This window comes from Bidens hawaiensis, unplaced genomic scaffold (genome assembly GCF_021521415.1).
Source record: "Bidens hawaiensis isolate Kalapana, Puna unplaced genomic scaffold, B.hawaiensis_p1.1 tig00022310_1, whole genome shotgun sequence".
Classification (NCBI taxonomy): Eukaryota; Viridiplantae; Streptophyta; class Magnoliopsida; order Asterales; family Asteraceae; genus Bidens; species Bidens hawaiensis.
In genome coordinates this window covers 196,010-216,956 of record NW_027493466.1, presented here as the reverse complement: position 1 = coordinate 216,956, position 20,947 = coordinate 196,010, and the positions used below count along the sequence as shown (strand labels likewise).

At 34.2% G+C, this 20,947-nt stretch overlaps 2 protein-coding genes and 2 non-coding genes across 4 annotated transcripts; 2 read left to right on the top strand and 2 right to left on the bottom strand.

Moving 5' to 3' along the window:
* Positions 1–215: 215 nt before the first annotated feature.
* On the bottom strand, positions 216–4,219 carry LOC143565224 (pyruvate kinase, cytosolic isozyme-like). Its single transcript, XM_077052257.1, has 3 exons — positions 3,962–4,219; positions 2,070–2,531; positions 216–1,207 (listed from the first exon to the last, which is right to left on the bottom strand). The coding sequence occupies exons 1-3, from the start codon at positions 4,217–4,219 to the stop codon at positions 398–400; spliced, it is 1,530 nt and encodes a 509-aa protein (XP_076908372.1). The 3' UTR covers positions 216–397.
* Positions 4,220–6,889: 2,670 nt separating this feature from the next.
* LOC143565238 (glucosidase 2 subunit beta-like) lies at positions 6,890–15,948 on the bottom strand. Its single transcript, XM_077052266.1, has 16 exons — positions 15,852–15,948; positions 15,580–15,705; positions 13,720–13,815; positions 12,663–12,902; positions 12,030–12,226; positions 11,586–11,663; positions 11,418–11,489; positions 9,098–9,407; positions 8,907–9,011; positions 8,726–8,827; positions 8,588–8,645; positions 8,420–8,488; positions 8,195–8,282; positions 7,902–7,963; positions 7,155–7,206; positions 6,890–7,044 (listed from the first exon to the last, which is right to left on the bottom strand). Exons 1-16 carry the CDS (start codon positions 15,946–15,948, stop codon positions 6,994–6,996), a joined length of 1,803 nt encoding a protein of 600 aa, XP_076908381.1. The 3' UTR covers positions 6,890–6,993.
* Positions 15,949–19,541: 3,593 nt separating this feature from the next.
* On the top strand, positions 19,542–19,618 carry LOC143565258 (small nucleolar RNA R12). The gene has a single exon (XR_013141029.1). It is a non-coding gene; the product is annotated as a small nucleolar RNA R12 (small nucleolar RNA).
* A 73-nt stretch (positions 19,619–19,691) lies between these two features.
* LOC143565257 (small nucleolar RNA SNORD24) lies at positions 19,692–19,778 on the top strand. The gene has a single exon (XR_013141028.1). It is a non-coding gene; the product is annotated as a small nucleolar RNA SNORD24 (small nucleolar RNA).
* The last annotated feature ends 1,169 nt before the right edge of the window (positions 19,779–20,947 follow it).

The window sequence follows — 20,947 nt, the reverse complement described above, 5'->3', positions numbered from 1 at the left end:
AAATAACTAGAGTAATTATGTTATAAAAAATAAATAGTATAATAATAATAACTCTAGTTTAAAAGTTATACAGTAATAATAATTACTGTAGTTATTACGATAAAAGTTACTTATTTGATCCAAACAAGTAACTTTATATCATACACAGGTTGTTATATTATTATTATTATTATTATTATTATCTTACTTTATAGATAGATAAATGTATATTATGCAACAAGCCCATTATGTTAAAAGTTAAAACACTAAGCATTAAGGGCCCATATGATCCAACCCAATAAGTCATGACACCAAACCAAACCAAATAATATCAAATCTAGTTAGCCATCAAGCAACAAAAATGACTTATTATTTAACGAAAACAACCCAAAAACCGAGACGAAAAACGTGAACCCGATCACTTAACGTTGACGATCTTGATAATCGACGAGGTCCCAATGCGATGTAGCGCCACAACCGCGTCACCCTCCTTGCAAAGTCCAACTTTTTTCGCGTGTTGCAACCCGAACTCCAATGCTTCCGCGGTTGCCTCAGTAGGAGAGCCTTTAGTAGACCGTTCACACAAAAGTGGGACCAACCCGCGAACAATGAAACTGTGTCGGTACGGAGCCTCATCCCCGGCCAACAACTCAGACCCGGCCTCGGCCTCGGGTACCACAACAGACAGTATAGGTACCCGAGGTCGGTACTTGGCCACAAGTTTAGCTGTGGTTCCGCCTCGGGTCAGGACTAAAATGAGACTGGCTTGAGCCGTGTTAGCGGTTCGGACAGCAGAAGCGGCTAAGCTTTCGAGTGGGCTCATTGGGACCGGTATTCGTGTGGAGATTCTTTTATAAGCAGCCGAGTAGTCGACAGTGCTTTCGGCCTGCATGCATATTTTATTCATGGTTTGGACCGCGATTTCAGGGTATGCACCGGCTGCAGACTCGCCACTAAGCATGACGCAGTCGGTCCCGTCTAGGACCGCATTGGCTACATCAGTGGCTTCAGCACGGGTCGGTCTAGGAGACTTGATCATCGACTCGAGCATCTGGGTCGCGGTTATAACGGGCTTTCCTTTGAGGTTGCATTTGTAGATCATGAGTTTTTGTGCTAAGAAGATTTTCTCTATGGGAATCTCCATTCCCAGATCACCTCGGGCCACCATGAACCCGTCGGTGTTGGCGAGGATGTCGTCGAAATTCGAAACCCCTTCTTGATTCTCCACCTACCAAACACAGTTTCTGTGTGATTTGAACACATATGATTATGTCGGGTTGACGGGTTGAAATGTGCAACCCGGACACAACCCGTATTATTATTCGTGTCAAAGATTTTGACACTAACCCAGACACGCATAAATTCGGGTCAACCTGAACACGACCCATTTAACCCATTTATTAACAAAATTGATATAATTTAGGGTCAGAAGAGTATATTAATATAAATATTTTTTTAAAAAAATATTAAAAATCTTGAAAACAAATTGGAAATTACAAGCATGTCTTCTAGAAAAATGGAAAATGTAAAAAACATAAATAAAAAAATAATCATAAATTTTTTTTTTAATACTTGAACGGGTTGGCAGGTTGAAATGTGCAACAGAACCCGACCAATATTATTATTCGTGTCAAATATTTCGACACTAACCCAAGAACGCATAAATTCGGGTCACCCGAACACGACCCGTTTAACCCATAAAAAAACAAAACAAAATCGATATAATTTAGAGTCGGTAGACTAAACGAGTAACATAAATATTTTTTTAAAAAAATTTATTAAAAATCTTGAAAATAAATTAGAAATTACAAGTGTATCTTTAGGAAAATGGAAAGCAAAAAAAAACAAAAAGAAAAGCATAAATAAAAAAATAATGACAAAAGCTTTTTTAAATACTTGAACGGGTTAACAGGCCAACCCCAACCCGACCCATTTTTAAACGGGCTGTGTTAGTTGACCTAAAGTTGACCCATTTTTTTAAGCGGGCCATCTTTGTTGACTCTAAATCTGCTCTTTTTTTGTGTGTTTGGTTCAGGTCGGGTCGTGTCAACAGTTGCCGCACCTAATGTAGACAAAAAAAAACAATTTACCTTCGAAATAAGCGCGATATTTTTGGCATGCTCGCCAAGCACCTTGCGAACCTCAACCAAATCCGAACCTTTTCGGACAAATGACAAAGCAATCATATTAATCTTATTAGGCACCCCCCACTTAAGCAAATCTTCTTGGTCCTTTTCAGTCAAAGTTGGGAGGTCAACAATGACCCCGGGAAGGTTCACATTCTTTCGTTCGCCAAGGGTCCACGTGTTCTCACACCGACAATGAACCAGGCCTTTCTCGGTGTCGCAAGAAAGGACCGTGAAGGTTATAGTGCCGTCCGAGCAAAGGATTTGACTCCCGGGTTTGACATCTTGGGCTAACTTTTTGTAGCTCATGCATATCATCTTTTCATCACCCTTGATGTTGTAATCAGTTGAAATGGTGATTTCATTGCCTTGTTTTACTTGTATGGGCTTTCCATCTTTTAGAAACCCGGTTCGGATTTCTGGACCCTGTCATGAATTTTGTCGTTTGTCATTCTGACATTAAACCTCACTCTTTTTAAACTTGTATACAAAAGGGCAGATAATAAAAATATATTTCTATACTCTTTAATAAAAAACTACAAGTTTTATCATTTTATATTCACGTTAAACCTCATACTTTTTAAATTTATCTTAATTTTATATTAATATTTGTCACAACCTATGAAAAATAAAAGACAGAAAATACAAAATAATAATAATAATAATAATAATAATAATAATATGTGATACTGCATACTTACCGTACCTAAAATTTATGCTTTAAAAATTGTTAAATTTAATATTTACTTCCTATTTAAATACAAACTTCCGCGCCTAATACAATATCCGTCCCAAACCCGTAAAATTTTTAAAAAGTAATCGCGTAAACGTTTTGGATCAAGTTAGCATCCCTTTTTAAGATTAAATGCACTAACAAATGCTAAACTATGGTTCATCGGAGAATGTTAATTTGACGGTGTCAGCAAACCTCAAGACCATTATAATTTAAATCATACTATATATGAATATATAAACTTTGGTTTTTGGATTTTTGAAACTGTTCGGTTTCGGTTTAAGTTTTTGCCATTTGAGCTTGAAAAGTTTAAGCCGAAAAAAAAAGTTGGCTAGAAATAATGATCTTAGGTATAAATAATTTTGTTAGTTAATAATTTGGCCAAAAATATTTGAGTTACATATTTATTAAATTGTTATAAATTAATGAATAAATGAAAAAAATCTAGAAGTTCGGTTTGGTTCGGCTTTTATTACATGCAAACAACAAAACTAAACTGTAAGTTTGGTTTTTACAAAAATATAAAACCAACTTGTCGGTTTTTGTTTCAATTCGGTTTTTTCAGTTTGGATTTTTGTTATCTTGCACACCAAATTGATAACCATGCATGATTCGATTTGGTTTGGTTCTAACTTTCAACAACCTTTATCAACAGTTTCGTTCATAGTTTGACCTAAAAACCACTAGGAAAAAAAATAATTGATAACCTTGCATAATTCGGTTTGGTTTTGTTTTGTTTTAATTTTCAACAACCGTTACCAACGTTTGGTTCACAGTTTGACCTAAAAACCGCTAGGAAAATAATTGACAACAACCCATGATTCGGTTTGGTTTTAACTTTTAACTTTCAACTTTCAACAACCGGTTTGGTTCATAGTTTGGCCTAAAACCACGAGGAAAAATAATAATTGATAACGATGCATGATTGATCGGTTTGGTTTTGTTTGGTTTTAATTTTCAACAATTGTTATTATTTTATTAACGGTTTGGTTCACAGTTTGACCTAAAAACTGCAAGGAAAACATTTGACAACAACCCATGATTCGGTTTGGTTCACAGTTTGGCCTAAAAACCGCGAAACCCGAAACAGAAAATAACAAACATAAACGAACAAACACCATACTTTGGTATCGAGCATGACCGCGCACTGAATCCCGGTATTCTTCATAGCAGTACGTAGATTATCAAGTGTCTCCTGATGGTACTCATGCGACCCATGCGAGAAGTTGAACCGGGCCACATTCATGCCTGCTCTCAGCATCTTTTCAGCCATGGGAATGGACCTTGAAACAGGGCCGAGAGTGCATACGATCTTTGTTTTCGGACGGTTCCAGCCGCCTTCATTGGTGGTGTTTAGATCACACTTTATCATTTGTTCCATTGGTTTGTTGGTTTTTGTTGTTATTATGTGTGTGTTTGTTTGTAATTAAGAATATTGTTGTTATGAATAATATATGGTTGGAGAATTGGTGGTTAAACGGAATGAATGGAATAAAAACTGTGCATGAGATGCGGATATGTTTACGGTTTCTGATGATCAGAAAACCGTTTTATTATTATTATTATTATTAGAAAATTTTTTATTTTTATGAATTAAACATTTTCTTATCAGAAACCGTTATTATTATTATTATTATTATTTTATTATATTTTATTTATTATTTTTTTATGAATTAAACATTTTATATTTTTTTAACTTTTATGAAATAAAGGTGAGCAAACAGGTCTAACATGCAAGACTTGATTAAGATTCGATTAATGGTATTATCAGGACTTGGGAACCAATGCTATTATAAATAACTAGGTCTGATCGGCTTGGGTCTTGCGGGTCTTATCTGGTTGATGCTCATCCCTATAGGAGCAAGCGAGTCTTACCTGTCATACCGGATGCGGTTAATGGTATTTTTAAGACCCGAGAATCGACTTTATTGTTGGAGTTTCTAAATAAGCATGGACTTTTTAGAGGAATAAGTTGTCACGTCGACATTTTAGTGTGGATTCCGTAGGCCGCCACGTGGACAACTCGCATAAGCAAATAAACTGTTGGAGTTAATTCCCGAACTCGAGTCATGGGTAGGAAAGGTGGGGTTGGTTCGAGCTAATTGATCGACCTAATTAATTAACCAATTATTGCAATTAGAGATAATTATCTACTTTATTTATTAGATAGATATTGAAGTTTATTTAACAGACAAATAGGAGTTTGTGTTTGTTTCTAATTGTAATCGAGTCTCTATGTAAACCCCAAAGAATTCATTTAGGGCGTGTTCGTTTCACAGAATTCGTGGGAATTCAAAGGAATTGGAATTAAAATCCCATGACATGGCATGTTCGTTTCGTTGGAATTAGAATTTTAATTTCCTTTTGGTGCGTTCGGTTGTCAAGGAATTGGAATTGAAATTCAATTCCTTCAAATCCTTTATATAAAAGGATTCTAAATCCTTCCAAAATGTGAAGGATTTCAAGTGAATTCGTTGGAATCTTTTCTCAGGTGTTTTTTTAACGAGAACAACGAATAAAATATTTTGGTTTTTTTACTTTTTTTGTTTTCGATTTATATTTTGATTTATGATTTTTTTTTTATTATTTTTGAATATTTTTTTGAGGGGTTTTTGATCTTAATAGAAAACCCCTAAAAAAATTCAAAACAAAAAATTATAACACAAAATATAAATAAAAAACAAAAAATCTAAAAAAACTAAAATGTTTCCGCCGTTATCAAAAAAAAAAAAAAAAAAAAAAAATCTTGATTCCAATTCATTTGTCAAACGAGCACACCAAGAATGAAATTGGATTTTAGTTCCTTCATATTCCAATTCATGTTGGAATGTTCAGATTCCAAATCCAATTTCTTTCAATTCCAAATTTTATACAAATTTCAATTCTAATTTCATTCTATTCTGTGAAACGAACGCACCCTTAGGGTTAATGGAGAATTTAAATAAATTTGATGAGTTGTGCGAAATACTCTCCGTGTTTTGTTCATGTTCGATTCACCAATTGCCAATTCACCTCCCGTGATAAACTTGCCAAGTGGTGAAACATCGACAAGTTTTAGAAAATTTCATGTGTCTGATTCAATAGTGTCTACGTGACATACTTTTCAGTTTTCGTCTAAAGAATATACAACCTTTTATTGTAAAGTTTAAAAGTCTGTATATTTTGTAAAACGTCACCCGTCAAATGTTTATTTTGATATTGTTTAAAAAACAATAAAAGACACAAAATTACAAGGCTGATGGAAAAGGCATGTTAAAAGATAAACCGAACATATACCCAGTTTAAGTTTTTTATGTTTCATTACCAATATTTTAGTTACAAATGGTTTCGATTTTTTAGTAAAGAGGAAGACAATTTGGTTAATACGGTTAGCCACCGGTTTTGCCTTCATAGCCAACATTTTAGGTTACAAATGGTTTCAATTTTTTAGTTAAAACCTGGTTTGCGTTATATATTCAAAAGCTATCGCACATTTGCAGTGGGGACACGGCGAAAATTTAGTCAGTATTGGTTCAGTTTGTTATGATTAAAGTTTTGTGGTCAGTTAAAAGTCTAGTTTCTAAAATTTTTTTGTCAAAGTTGAGTGCCTAAAAGTTTTGTAACCAAAATTGTAAGAATAAAATTTTATTGTAAAAGTTTTAAGACAAAAGTTAAAACTTTAACACGTACATTCATTTCCATTTATCGTCTTACCAAACAGACATAAATGAACACAAACAAAAAAATACATTTGTTTCTATTCACGAAACACAAGGACGGTTATAATCTTTTGTAAGCCGTGTATATTGAACTAAAACAAGCACTGAAGCACGGGTTGTTGGTTTGTTATATTAGTCGTTACCGTTTCTATTTCATCTTGTACCTATAAAATGAACACAAACAAGAAAATACATTTGTTTCTATTCACGAAACACAAGGACGGTTATAATCTTTTGTAAGCCGTGTATATTGAACTAAAACAAGCACGGGTTGTTGGTTTGTTATATTAGTCGTTACCGTTTCTATTTCATCTTGTACCTATAAAATGTCCCTGCTTACAAGCCTCACCCCTCGATTCACTCGACAGTGTGTCACCTACATTGCCCGCCAGAAACCATGTTGATCGAATTTACATCAAGTAACACTTACTCTAAACCATTACATGTTAAACAAGATTTAAAGCTCGTCATGAAAATGCGGTTGCTTGTCTACTTCGTCTTCTAGCTCCTGAAACATTTTCGGTTACCCCCAAAATGGTTAGAAGATTTGATCAAGTTAAATGTAGCTAAATAGATTTAGTTATATTAAATTTTAACGCTTATAGCAGGTTACAATACCTTGAGTTTTCGTTCTAGGCAAAGAGCCGGGGTGGTTAACGTTGCTGTGTATCTGCCATGAAAATACTGATTTAGATTCTAGTGAAAAACACGCCTCGTGGTTGGATTGATTATCGCACAATGCTAATAATAATAGTTAAATAAAAAACAAAATATAAAAGAAAATGGTCAAATAAATGGCAGAAAATGGGCCATAAATCATAATAGTCCAAAGTCATGTAAATGTATTTTAATACGCTGACGCTATACAAATACCATTGATGTGCTATCCAGACACCACTGACTTGTCATACGGCCCGTATGGTAGGACGGAAAGTGGTCAAAGAAAAAGGTCATACGGGTCGTATGATTTCCTGACATCCAAAGAAATGACTAATGTGGCCACTGGCAAAGCATACGAACCGTATGACCTTTTTTTCACTCTCATACGGCCCGCATGATAGAAAAGGGTCATCCGACCGGTGTGATAGGGCGAAAAATGTCATATGTCCCATATAATAGGGAGAGAAAGGTCATGCGTCCCGTATAATAGGGAGAAAAAGGTCACACGGACCGTATGATGTGATAGGCACATTGGTGTTCAGTTATGGGAGTGGCATACTGATAGCATGACCCTGTTAATAACAGTCTCCTAAATCATTTCTCAAAAATATAAGATTATATATATTAGTAATATATATATTTTTATCATATTTAACATATTAACTATTTATACGTTGTGCAGGAAAAAGAAAAGAGTGGGCTTACTCGCAACGACTTGGTTCATCTATGTCAGCAACCTCGACTTTCAATCCACATCTTAATCTGACCTATCATGTGGATAAAACACCAGATAAACGGCTGTTCAGATACTAAATAAACATGATATGACAAAGATAAAGATGTTTAACGATTACTTGGATTTTGACAATTGAGTGGTTGGGTAACAAGTCAAAGCATCTTCTTTTTGTAAATGGGTCAAAACCGCCACAAATAGGGACACTTTGTGGTCAGAAAATCGTAACATGAACTAATATCACACGATGAAGTTAAATTAATACCTTTAAACTTCTATCAGGACCATTCCAGCAATTGTCACCGTTTGAAAAGAGCATAACATTATATGACTCCTCAAACTTCTCCCATTTCCTGTACATTAGATGGAGGATTAAAGATTAGTAATTGAAAAATCAAGAAATATTCACAAAACTACAACCTAAATGGGTCAACCCGACCCGGCTCCACCCATACTAAAACCAACCCGTTTCATCCGTGTTTTGACTTACCCCAAACGTGTTGTACTGTACCCTTCCTCCTGAGTGGCTTGTTTAAAAGGGCAAACTTTGTAAACATATCTGGAATGCAACGAACAAAAAACAGGAACAAATTTAGATCAATGTGGAAAAAATAGAAAAACGAAAAAAATTAAACGGAAGAAGTTGCAAGAGTTGTACTTGTTCTGTTTGCTTTCAAAACATTGGCCAAATAACGAGTAGAATTCCTTTTCCGGTCCTGCAAAGTCAAGCACGTGTCATAGAATACGAATTGATAAAATTCTATTATATTCTAAAAATAAATTAAAAAGAAAATACCAAAATCATTCCCTAGCTTCTTTGTTAAGCGAGATATCCTGGATTTTAGTTTAGATAACTTTGTGTTGGCTTCATCATATTCTTTTTGAACATTTTCAGCTTCTACATAACATACAAACAAATAAAAAATTTAGAAAAAAACTCAAGTTATATTTTAAATATTAACTAATCCCAGTTTTACCAGATATGTTGACTGGAGTCTGAAATGGATTGACCGTGACCAGCACATTCCTCACAGTTCTTTGAATCTTCTCAAACCATGATGGGCTGCTTTCGGTTTCCACGTCTAGAAATTATTATTGTGTTAATGTGTTATTATAATTACAAAACCAATATTATTAATACTTTCTACATGTACAAATAATCGCATACCTAACATGTCCATGTCATCATCAGGGTCATATTTGTATGAAAAACTTGAATCATCATGAGCTTCATCTCCAGCAACATCCATGCGAGCCTCAGTGTCATCATCATCATCATAATGTTGATGATAGTCAGTTTCAGTATCATATCCATTATTTTCTTCATCATGGACACTAACAGATGTCTCGTAATCATTCTTGGCATCTTTAGCATCATGATCATGCTGATCTATCTTTTTTCCAGTCCATCGTGAACCAATTTCACGGCCCAAATCTTCCCTTGATAATGAATCAATGTCTTTGGTTGAGTCTTCTCCCTGAGCAAATATCCAATTGTGACTTAAGGTTGTAAGGGATAGAGTGATATGATAGTTTACCCATGTATTCAAAAAATTGCGATTTAAGGTGATGACCTAACTTAGCCGGTTTTCATGTGACATGTCAGCAAAAAAGTCAACACTGTCAAAACTTACCAACAAGTTACCTGCCACGTTATCTATTCTAAGTTTCTACCTGGTGATTGGGTGAGATTACCTTAAATTAAAAAAAAAAAAAAAAGTTGATTACCTTAAATCACAACTGAAAGTATGATGGTTTTTCAGCCCTAATATAAGTTTGTTACCTTTTTTATGCGTTTGCCTATCTAAATATGGAATCTCATATGAGTTAAAATCAGTGGCGGAGCCAGAAATTTTTTTCCGTGGGTTCAACATTTTTCAGTGCTCGATTTTTTCTGGCGTCTTTTTGGGCCCCAACGGGTCGGGCCTAAAGTCATATTTAATAAAAAATATATTATATTATAATTGTTACCGGCGCATATTCATGCTTTGGAAGCGATTCATAACATCTTTAATCGCGACTTAAAAAAAGAACTCAATTTCAATATAGCAAATGCACGCATTATATATATAAGGTTAAAATGAAAACCCATTTGAGTTGTGAAAACCCGCGAAAACCCTATGTAACATCGTTTTTTTTTTGTTACATGTAATATATGTTGTAACATTTAATACAAAACATCGAAACATTAAAAAAAATGTTTTGCTATTTTTTAACATTTTTTTACTAATTTTTATATATGTTTTCAGGAGAGAGAAAAAGTTATATTTATATTTACATTTTTTATTCACTTTAATTGTGGACCACAAGATTTAAACATTAATTAAAAACATGTGGTTGATAATGGGTTTCTAGAGTTTTCACAACTCAAGTGGGTTCTCATTTTATACTTTAAGGTTAAAATGAAAACCCATTTGAGTTGTGAAAACCCGCGAAAACCCTATGTAACATCGTTTTTTTTTTTTGTTACATGTAATATATGTTGTAACATTTAATACAAAACATCGAAACATAAAGAAAAATGTTTTGCTATTTTTTAACATTTTTTTACTAATTTTTATATATGTTTTCAGGAGAGAACTAAAGTTATATTTATATTTACATTTTTTATTCACTTTAATTGTGGACCACAAGATTTAAACATTAATTAAAAACATGTGGTTGATAATGGGTTTCTAGAGTTTTCACAACTCAAATGGGTTTTCATTTTAAACTTAGCCTATATATATATATATATATATATATATATATATATATATTCGCCAGTCATCTAATTACGCAAAATCAAAGCAAGATTCATCGTGAGGTCTGGATCGATTGAAGGCTCATCAAAGAAAGAGTTAGTCGACCGATCGTTGTTGTCATCTGGTTGAAGTGTGGCAGGTAAGGCATTGAATGAAGCCTTGAGGTGAATTGGCAAAGGCGACGAGGCGATGGTCGTTTGGTAGATAGAAACATAATTTATCGATCGCTGAGGCGATGGATGTTTTTGTTTTTTAATTTAATTTTCACTTATATATTATGTTTAAGAATGCTAATTGGGTTAGGTTTACTAGACAATTCTATGAATAATTTGGGCCTTTTTTTATAATCTATATATGGGTTATTATTGGCCAATTTATAATGTTTGTTAGCAATTTTTAAAGTTTTTTATATTTTATAAAAAATATCATTACTAAAAAATTTTAACTAAAATTTTCATAATTAATGGGTTCGAATACTTTTTTTAGAATGACACCGGGTTCGCTCATCGAAAAAGAATGGGTTCGCTCAATGACTCGATACTATATGTTACATATAAACCAAAAAAAGACCGGGTTCGGCCGAACCCGGTGACCAAAGGGTGGCTCCACCACTGGTTAAAATATCTAAGGGAAATTCAGTAACTTCAATGTTTTTCAAGTTGTCATTCTTGCTGAATAACCAGCATAGATAGATCTAAACAACTGTTATGATTGCTTGAAAATTTAATAAAATATTAATAGTACCTTACTTCCGAGCTCAGTATTAGGTTCAGTACCATGAACGACTTCAGACGCTTCTGCGTCCTTTGGATCATGCTATGTAGAAAAATGCAATAACATTTGAAACAAAACAAGAAATTAGCTCACATGAAAGAACCTAAATGGGAATATAAGCTTTTATTATATATTCACCTTTTCTCCATTATCAAGTGATGCATCAGCATTCTGTACCACTTCAGCTGCCAGTTCAGCAGGATCTTCCTTTGAGTTCTAATAAAAGAAACCGAGTATGAGAAGTAGACGATAACGTGGGGTAGACTACCGCATATATATAAACATCAAATGATGCAAGAACCGTACACTAATGAACATATCCTGCTAACCAAGATTTGAAAAATAGATTATTCTTGAAATGATACTTCTTTTTAATCGTATTTGACATGCTAATTGTTTATAGAAAGATTTTTAAACTTTTTTACGAAAAGGGTTTCGGGTCAACTCATTTTGACCCACTATGGCAATACCCAACCCGTTTGCCACTCTATTATACACAATGGGATTAGTGTAAGAAACATCTAATTATCACAAAGATGTGTTCGGATTGTGAAAATTTTAAGTTTGCAGGGTAATTCCAACCTGGCCCGAAGGAGAGTCATCAAGAATTGCAGCTTCACCATGATTATTTTTCACGGTCTCTTGTTCTTCAACATCAATTTTTGCTTCACCTTTGTTTTCCTTTGATTCAGTTTCTTCGGCTTCCTTTTTCTGCTTTTCCTCTTTTTCTTTCTGGATGCGTTCTTTCTCAACTGCCTTATCTATTCGCTCCTTGTGCTCTAGAGAAAAGGTAACAAAAAAACATATCATAATTAATAACCTTATAATGTATGTGAATAACATATGTAACAATCCCTAAACAATATGGGAGGCAATTCCACACTATTAAACAGTGAATGGGTCGATTTGAGCTATGTGATATCTCCAACAGGTAAAAAATAAGCATTTAGCTAAAAATGAAAGTACTCAAATGGAACCAGGCCAAAGATCAACCAAATATTATTTTTACTATAGACGATCTGCTAAATAGTTTTATTAGAAATATAGATTGGTGACTACTGTTGTGTTAATATATTTTTGTAATCATAATTAACACAACACGTTACAAAAATGCTTTGGGCCAATCATATAAAACATGTTAAAATTGCCACCTCTAGTATGAATAGAAAAGCCAATTTGAAGACAATTACAAATAAAGGATGATAAAAAAAATACCCTTAAGTTGTTGAACAATCCCCTTGAGAAATTTCTCCTCATTCTTCAGCTTTGACAACTCAGCCTCATCTTTTGCTGCTGAAATTTTTGCTTGTTCAACTTCATGCTTTCTTATGGTGACACCCTCCCGAAATAATGCAATTTTTTCCATTAATTTATCTCTTGCCGCTTTTCCAGCCTCCCAACAGGTGTTGTTGCACCTGGTTTTGCCATCATACTCGTCGCTTCCATCACAGCAATCTGTTCGATAAAACCAAGTTAAATTTGGTGGTAGTGATGAGATATGAAGACCATATTATGAAAACTTCACTGACCAATAGTATATTATAATGCAGTCATGATATATCAAATAAAGATCGATGTGATCAGAAATAAAGATATTAAGCTACATTTCTGTCTCCGGATGGGATCCATTATATAATGTATAGAAACAGATTATTGACAATATGCCATGAAATTCTAATGATTCAATTTGTCACACTGTATTATCAAAGAGAACTGAACATAAAGGAGAAGAACAAGGTAATACACAGAAAACATGTCAGTAAAGGACTAAGGATCCTTAAAAGACATGTCATATGACAGTGATTAATGCCTACAAGTTGTCAAGTACACACATTGAACAGTAAGAATAGCAAGGATGAGCCTAGCAAATAAAGTTCTAGAATCAGTAAGGAGTTGTTGGTTCTGGGGTTTACAAAGGCATATAACTCCTAGTTAAGTGAATTTTTGCATGCTCCATGTGACAAGAAAACGTTTGATTTCAATTCATAGATAATAAATTCTGTTTAGCAGTTATATTATGAGATCTTTTTTATTCTTTTGAATCAAAAAGAAAGCAGGATTTTGTATGTGCTATGAATAACTCTCACCATGGTATATCCTAAACTTCAAATTCAATGTCCCATTGCTATGTTAGGACTTAGGAAGATATAGTTTTTTTTTTTTAAGAAAAACATAATACTCACAAGTATAAACCTCAGAAAATAAGAATTGTAGTTTCTTACATGTGACATGATGAAAATTTGTAAGTATAAAATGTATAATCATCACTTACCACAGATACCATCATTAATCCTAGATGAAAATATAGTAAGAGCCTTATGTCCTGCATTTCTGCAATAGAATTTCCCAGTAGGACATGCTGATGTTCCTGCAAAGCGAAATATACCATTATGTTAAGATAACTGCATTACTTTCAACTCTGTCAAGTTGCATTCGAACAGAACTTGCTCATGGATGCATCAAGAAAATGTTGGGGATTCGTGAGATAATGCTTGGATAATCTGAAAGTTGTGAAACACTTTCAGATCAAATTAATTCGGTGGTTTGCCCAAATATTCAACCGTATAAAACTCAGAAAAAGACAAGAATTTTGTATGTGTTCAAAGCTAATTTCTAGAGCCAGAGAACATTCAACCAAATGTACAAAAGTCGTATTTGCAGGTTTGAGCTAGACACTGCCATTCATTTCGAATTTCAAATGGCAATAAAATGCGCCATATTTTGACACCGAAATTCATTAAAATGACATTAAATGAACGAACATAAACGAACCTCCCGCCGAACGGTTCACGAAAAGTTCACTAAACGTAAATGTCCAGTTCGTTTACAGGCCTATCTATCAAATCAAACAACAATCCAATCAATGTTCTAAACAAAGGCAAAATGCAATAATGACTAATTCACTATACGAGAATCATTTCATTTCATTTCATGTAACAGAAACTTCAATTCATAATAATAACTAATAATAACAAACTAACAAACCACAACCTGGTTCATCAATGCCGTCAAAGCAATCACAGAAATCGTTCAACACAAGCGAGCGTTCATAAACATAAATGAACAAACAAAACATGTGTTCATGTTCCCTCATTTAATTAAATAAACACAAATTTTCCGTTCATGTTTGTTCGTTTGTTAAATGAACAAACATAAAACAAACTTCATGCCAAACACGTTCGGTTCGTTTACATGCCTAATCACTACCAAATCAAACAATAAATCAATCTATCAAAGTCCAAAACAAAAGCAAAATGCAAACACTAATTCCCTATATAAGAATCATTTCATTTCATTACAACTTCAATTCTTAACAATAACTAATAATTACAAACTAACAAACCACAGCCTGGTTCATCGACGCCGTCAAAGCAATCGAAGAAATCATGCTACATAAACGAACATAATAAACAAACAAAACATGTGTTCACGTTTGCTCATTTAATTAAATAAACACAAATTTTATGTCCATGTTCATTCGTTTGTTAAATGAACGAACATAAACGAACTTCACGCCAAACATTTAGGTAAACATTTGGTTCGTTTATAGGCCTATCTATCAAATTAAACAAAAGCGAAATGCAATAATCACTAATTCACTATATGAGAATCATTTCATTTCATGTAACAACAACTTCAATTCATAATAATAGCTAATAACAACAATCTAATAAACCACAGCCTGGTTCATCAATGGCGTCAAAGCAATCACAGAAATCGTTCGACACAAACGAACATAAACGAACGTTCACAAACAAACAAAACATGTGTTCATGTCAATTCGTTTACTAAATAAACGAACTTCCAGCCGAACCGTCCACTAAACATTCGGTTCATTTACAGGCCTATCTATAACTATTAACTTCAATTCATAACAATAACTAATAATAACAAACTAACAAACCACAACCTGGTTCATCGGTACCGTCAAAGCAATCACAGAAAATCATGCAACACAAACGAATAAGTGAACAAGCATGGCATGTGTTCATGTTCATTCGTTTACTAAATAAACGAACATAAACGAGCTTCACGCCGAACCGTCCACTAAACATTCAGTTCGGTTACAGGCCTATCTATAACTTCAATTCATAACAATATAACTAATAATAACAAGCTAACAAGCCACAACCTGGCTCATCGGTACCGTCAAAGCAATCGCAGAAATCGTCATTCAGCTGCGCCTTAGTAAACGTTCCAGATCCGTCTCTACATTTAACCGTTCCTGAAGTCCATAATCCTTTGTAATACTTCTCATCTAATAACATAACATAACATAACATAACATAACATAACATAACATAACATAAACAATAACAATTAATAATAATAATACATTAGCAATGATAATAATACATTAGCAGTAATAATAACTAGCAATTAGAAGATTAGGTTAAATCGGACCTTGAGGTTCAACGCCGAGCAGATCGTTCGATGAAACTGAAATTGTTGAAGTTAAAATGAAGAATGTGAAGATTAATGTGTTAATCTTCTTTTTCATGTTGTTATGAATTGAGTGTGACCTAGAAACATAAACCTGAGCTTGCAGAAGTGAACGGAGGACAACGACGTCGTATTGTGTATTTTGGTTTGGTTCGGTTCGGTTCGGTTCGGTTTCGGTTAACCTGTTTTGTTTATTTGGTCAAGATGTTTTAAAAGTTGTTTCAGGCAAGGTGACTGGATATGAGAAGACGTGTTTTGCTTTTGACACCTTTGGTTTGCTCGCGCATGAAGCTGTGGAGTTAATTACCCGAGTTCAACGGGTCATGTATAGTAATGTTATAACTCCAAACGAATGTGGTTTTTAAAAGATTGAGTTTTGCAATTCAAAAAGGGGTATCAGCGCAGCTTGTTGACCACTTGCCTTCTGTTTCAACGTAATCACTACCTTGCTTATTACAATTTAAGTTTGTATATACAAATGAAATGAGAAGATGAAAAATGCTCATTTATTTGGTTAGTTTTTTAGTTATTTGATCTATTTGCATGTACTAATTAAGTTTTTATTTGTAGCATTGGTGTGCAGGGTTACGAAGCATCGTGCGCGCGTGTGTCCAGAAGAGTTCGCAACCAGGACCAAGAACAGATATGCCTTGTGCTCGCAATTACGGAGATGATCACCATATTCTTCCGGATGAAGGACTGGAGAAAAACAAGAAGCTGGTTTTATCCGCTCAACCGTTAATAAAATCTCATACGGATCATGACGCCCACAAAGTTGTTACAAAATCTAACTGTGGTCTTCAAGACGAGAAAATCAACCAAAACTGGGTGAGTGGTTCCAACTTTTACCAGTATGGAGATGGGGAGAGGTTTACTATTAGCCGCCTCATTAGGTATTCCGATTATGAAGACAAGATGAAAGCGCTCATCGACAATTTTGGACAAAATGGTCCTTGTTATCCAATGTTGGGATCATGCGCAACCGGTCACTTAGGCCTGCCTTCGGCTGCAGTTGCATCCAATAAAAAATCGCCTTTCCCAATCCCTAATACAGCTCTTGCAGACTGCCACACCGTTGTCATCGTTGCTGTTTACACCATCTCGACATATCCTTTAAGGATCAATGCGCAGATAAAGAATTCCTGCGCAGATAAAGAATTCCTGGGGAAACGAGTGGGGCGAAAACGGACATGCATGGGTGGAGGTGGATATCTTTAAATCCATTTATGGAATTAACTCATTGGATTACGCCAAAAAGTTGACGAACTAGTTCTTTGTTTTGTCTGTTATTTGATGAGAAGGAAAGACTATATGATGAGAAAATCACTATGTTATATTCTTTTATGGTAACCAAGATATAACTTTATCAATAGAAAATGTTATATTAATGTTGTTTGTCTTAAAATAAAACATAATATGATAATGGGACATCAGCGTTAATCACATACCCCGCCACTAACGTATACCCGGTATGCTTGTTTGAACTTCAATAGTAATGCAAGGATTGAGACCGTTTCTCTTCATAATGGTTTTGAAGAAGTGAACGTCATAAATAATCCGTTAACAAAGTCTGTAAGACATAGCCCAGAGAACATTTGTGACACTTAAGTTGGTATGCATATACGATGTATCAAGTACAAGCATGTTACAAGTAGACCTATCATAAAGAAATATTAAGTATAACATATATTAGGTTAGAAACTTGTGTATAAATAAATGTATTTTAAAAATATTTATTTTAAATATCATATCATATATTTCTCGAATATGTTTTATAAAAAGTTAAAAAAAATAATAATAAGACTTATGGTGCACTCATATTACTTACCAAGTTAAAGTTATAAAGTATATTTTGTTGGCGTCGAATACATACAGTCTATTGCAGAGATGGCAGATCATTTTAGAAGCCCAAACTGGTTCGGTTAGAAACCAAACCGGTTTAGTCAAGGTTGGCTCGAAATTGGTTTGGCCAAAAAGGATTCGGGTTAGACTGGTTTTGGGTTGTGTAAAATTGAGCCCCATACAAATCAGTTAAGGTCCTGTTGAAACTGTTTTTTTTTTAATTTACCAAACACAAACAAAACAAAAATAACTGAAAATGCACATTTTTACTCAATATTCAACTCGTAATTTATTCTTTGAAGTATAACCTTTTATTCGCTTCTTGATATCATAATATGCTTAATCATCGCCCGCCGAACATGAGCCACTGCATAGGTACTCATCATATGTGCGGCTTCATTGTTAGTCATCCGGGTCATCAATCCACCTTCTATTTCGTCCTCGTATGTCTCACCTTCGGTTTAAAACCAGGTTGATTCTCAAACCAGTTTCAAGTTGTGAAATGGTATACAAATTGGTTCCGGGTTAGTTCAGGAACCGGTTTGCAGGCCCAAACTGGTTTTTTTGTTTTTTTTAATCTATAGTTTCTTGTAATCTTGTGTCTTTGATGTGAGTCTAGGCCCATGGGCCTTGATTTACCAAATTTTAACTATAGCTCATAAAAAAATATATGTAACTGGGTTTCGTATCTATGAAAACGCATATACTGTATTGGGCTTTGGAAGGCCTTATAAGCAACCATAATACTTAAGGATGAGTGAAGTTGCAATGATAAATAACTACTTTAACTAGCAGCATAAAACCAGTTCAAGTGGTGTCGAGCCGCTCGCGAGCTACTTGATCTCGGATCGATAAAAAAATCTCGGAACAAGCTGAGTTTTTTCAAGCTCTAGCCAAGCCCGAGCCTCAATAAAGCTCGTTTAGTTATCTAACCGCATCTCGAGCCCTGTATAGGATGCTTTTCGAGCCTTGTGTGTTTTTAACTTTTGCAAAACTTTTAGACTTCTATGTATTAGTTTTACATTACCCTAGTCAAGCTCTAGCCAAGCTTTAGCTTGTTTAAGGTACCACACTAACTTGATATGAGCTTATTGTCACATACCAAATATTTAAAGACCGAGATGCTTGATTTGCGTTGAAACGCTTGGGTTTGTTGGCTCGTACCGAACTTCATCCGGCATGACCTCAACGGGAAATGAGGTGTACACACCTAGTCGTGCTTGCACAGCGAACTCATCGCTGGTAATGAGCTATTTCCACTCACGTGATGAGTCCAAGATAGGACAAAACCAGCAGACTTGATCATAAATTCATAAGTGTACCGATTGGCTGACCTTTGAGCGCCACACATAATTTGAGAACATAACTCCGTGACAGTAGGCTCGTTTAAAGGTTTTTCAAAAATATATAAAAATAACTAAAAACATATATAAACTAATTAATGAATTGTAAATGAGCCAAGTCGAGCCGAGCTTGAGCTTTGCAAAGAGAGCTCGAGTCTTGTCTAGCACGGGCTCGGCTCATCTCGTTTACACCCTAAACCGGTTTATCATAGGGTTACTCTTGTATCTCTGATGTCATGGGCCTTAATGTAATGTACCAAATTTTAACTAAGGCCCATAAAACAACAATCCGATCCGTTAATAATTAGGGTTTCCATAGCCATTTCATTACCACTATATATATATGACACCTAACAACAAACAAGTACAATATGCTTGCACTCATCTCATTCTAAGGTTTTCTTGTTCTGTTTTCTTAGTTTATTTTTTATTTTTGTATTTTGTTATTTTTTTTATGATGATGATAATGAGGATGATGAAAAAATTAGACGGATTCCCAATGATTTTACAATATGATCTTACAACCAGCTACTTCTGACTCATTATTATTATTATTATTAATTTTCTTTCACTTATTCAAACTGTTTTTAATTTGATATTGTTGTAAATTAAGTGATACCGGTGATGTAAGAATGATATTTGCTACTCTTGATGAGTTAAAAGACTCACTTGATGAATTATATCCACCAAGATCTTTGAGGAATCCTTAATTTTGATTATTCAATATTTAAAAGATTAAAGTTTTTCGATGTTTAACATTTATTTTTGTCAGTTTTACAAGGTCATGGATATTTTACTAATTTTTGTTAAAAGAATCTCACGTGTTGGTGTTTTTATCTCATTATTGTGTTATTTTGGATGCTTTAATAGTATGGATAAGCTATGTTTTTAAAATCTGAGGAGCTATTAAAATGTGTATCTAAATTATTGGGATGCTGAACAAATTGATATTTAGCTTGGTATGTGATGTGTTGTTAATTGTTATAATTGGGTATACCGTATATGACATTAACGATTGATGTTCGCTGTCTCGAACCTAAAGCTATTCTGGTGTTGCCTTTGTCCTTTGCCACGGAGTTGGAAACTCAATTCTCTACGGATTGTTTATTGTTGTTTTGTTGGCTTGGTGTTGTCTGTGTTGATCTTATGTTCTAGATACTGTTTTCTATGTACATTGTGAAGTTGTCAAAACTTGTAAATGTTAATGATGGGCCTTTTAATAACATTAACTTGAATGTGATGGGCTTTTAATAACATTATCTGGATTGTAATGCCTTAGATTAAAGTGTTTATGTTCTTGATTGTAAGTGTGTTCTGCGTGATAAGGGCATTGAGCCTCTTTATGGTGTTACGCCAACGTTACTTGAACACTAGGGGCATCCAAGTCCCAACCTATATAATGCTCTTCTATGTATTTTGAAGGGCTTTAAATCTTTTATTGAAAAACCTAGAAAAAAGGAGTCGCTAGAAAAGCCAGGGGCTTTCCGTCTCTAGAAAGATTGTGTTGTAATCTAAAGCTTTGCTTCTTTTGGTCGGCTCGTATTAGTCGTTCTTTATTACAGGTAGTCATTCCCCTCTTCCTTTAGTCTTTTCAATAGTATTTTTTGTAACAAACACAATTTAATAAAAATTAAATAATAAAGTATAGTAATGTAAATTAAAGTTATAAATAAAATAAAAAACGTACATATAAAATAAGAGTAATAATAAATGTAATCAACATGCGACTAATATTTGTCTTTGCTTGCATATTCGGTCATAATTGTTTTTTTTTCTTTGGCAATTAGTTGACAAACAGGGTTATTAGGGTCATTGTTGTTTGAGAGAAAATTAGCCCACTACCTTTGATTCGTATCCCATGAGTTTGGGTTT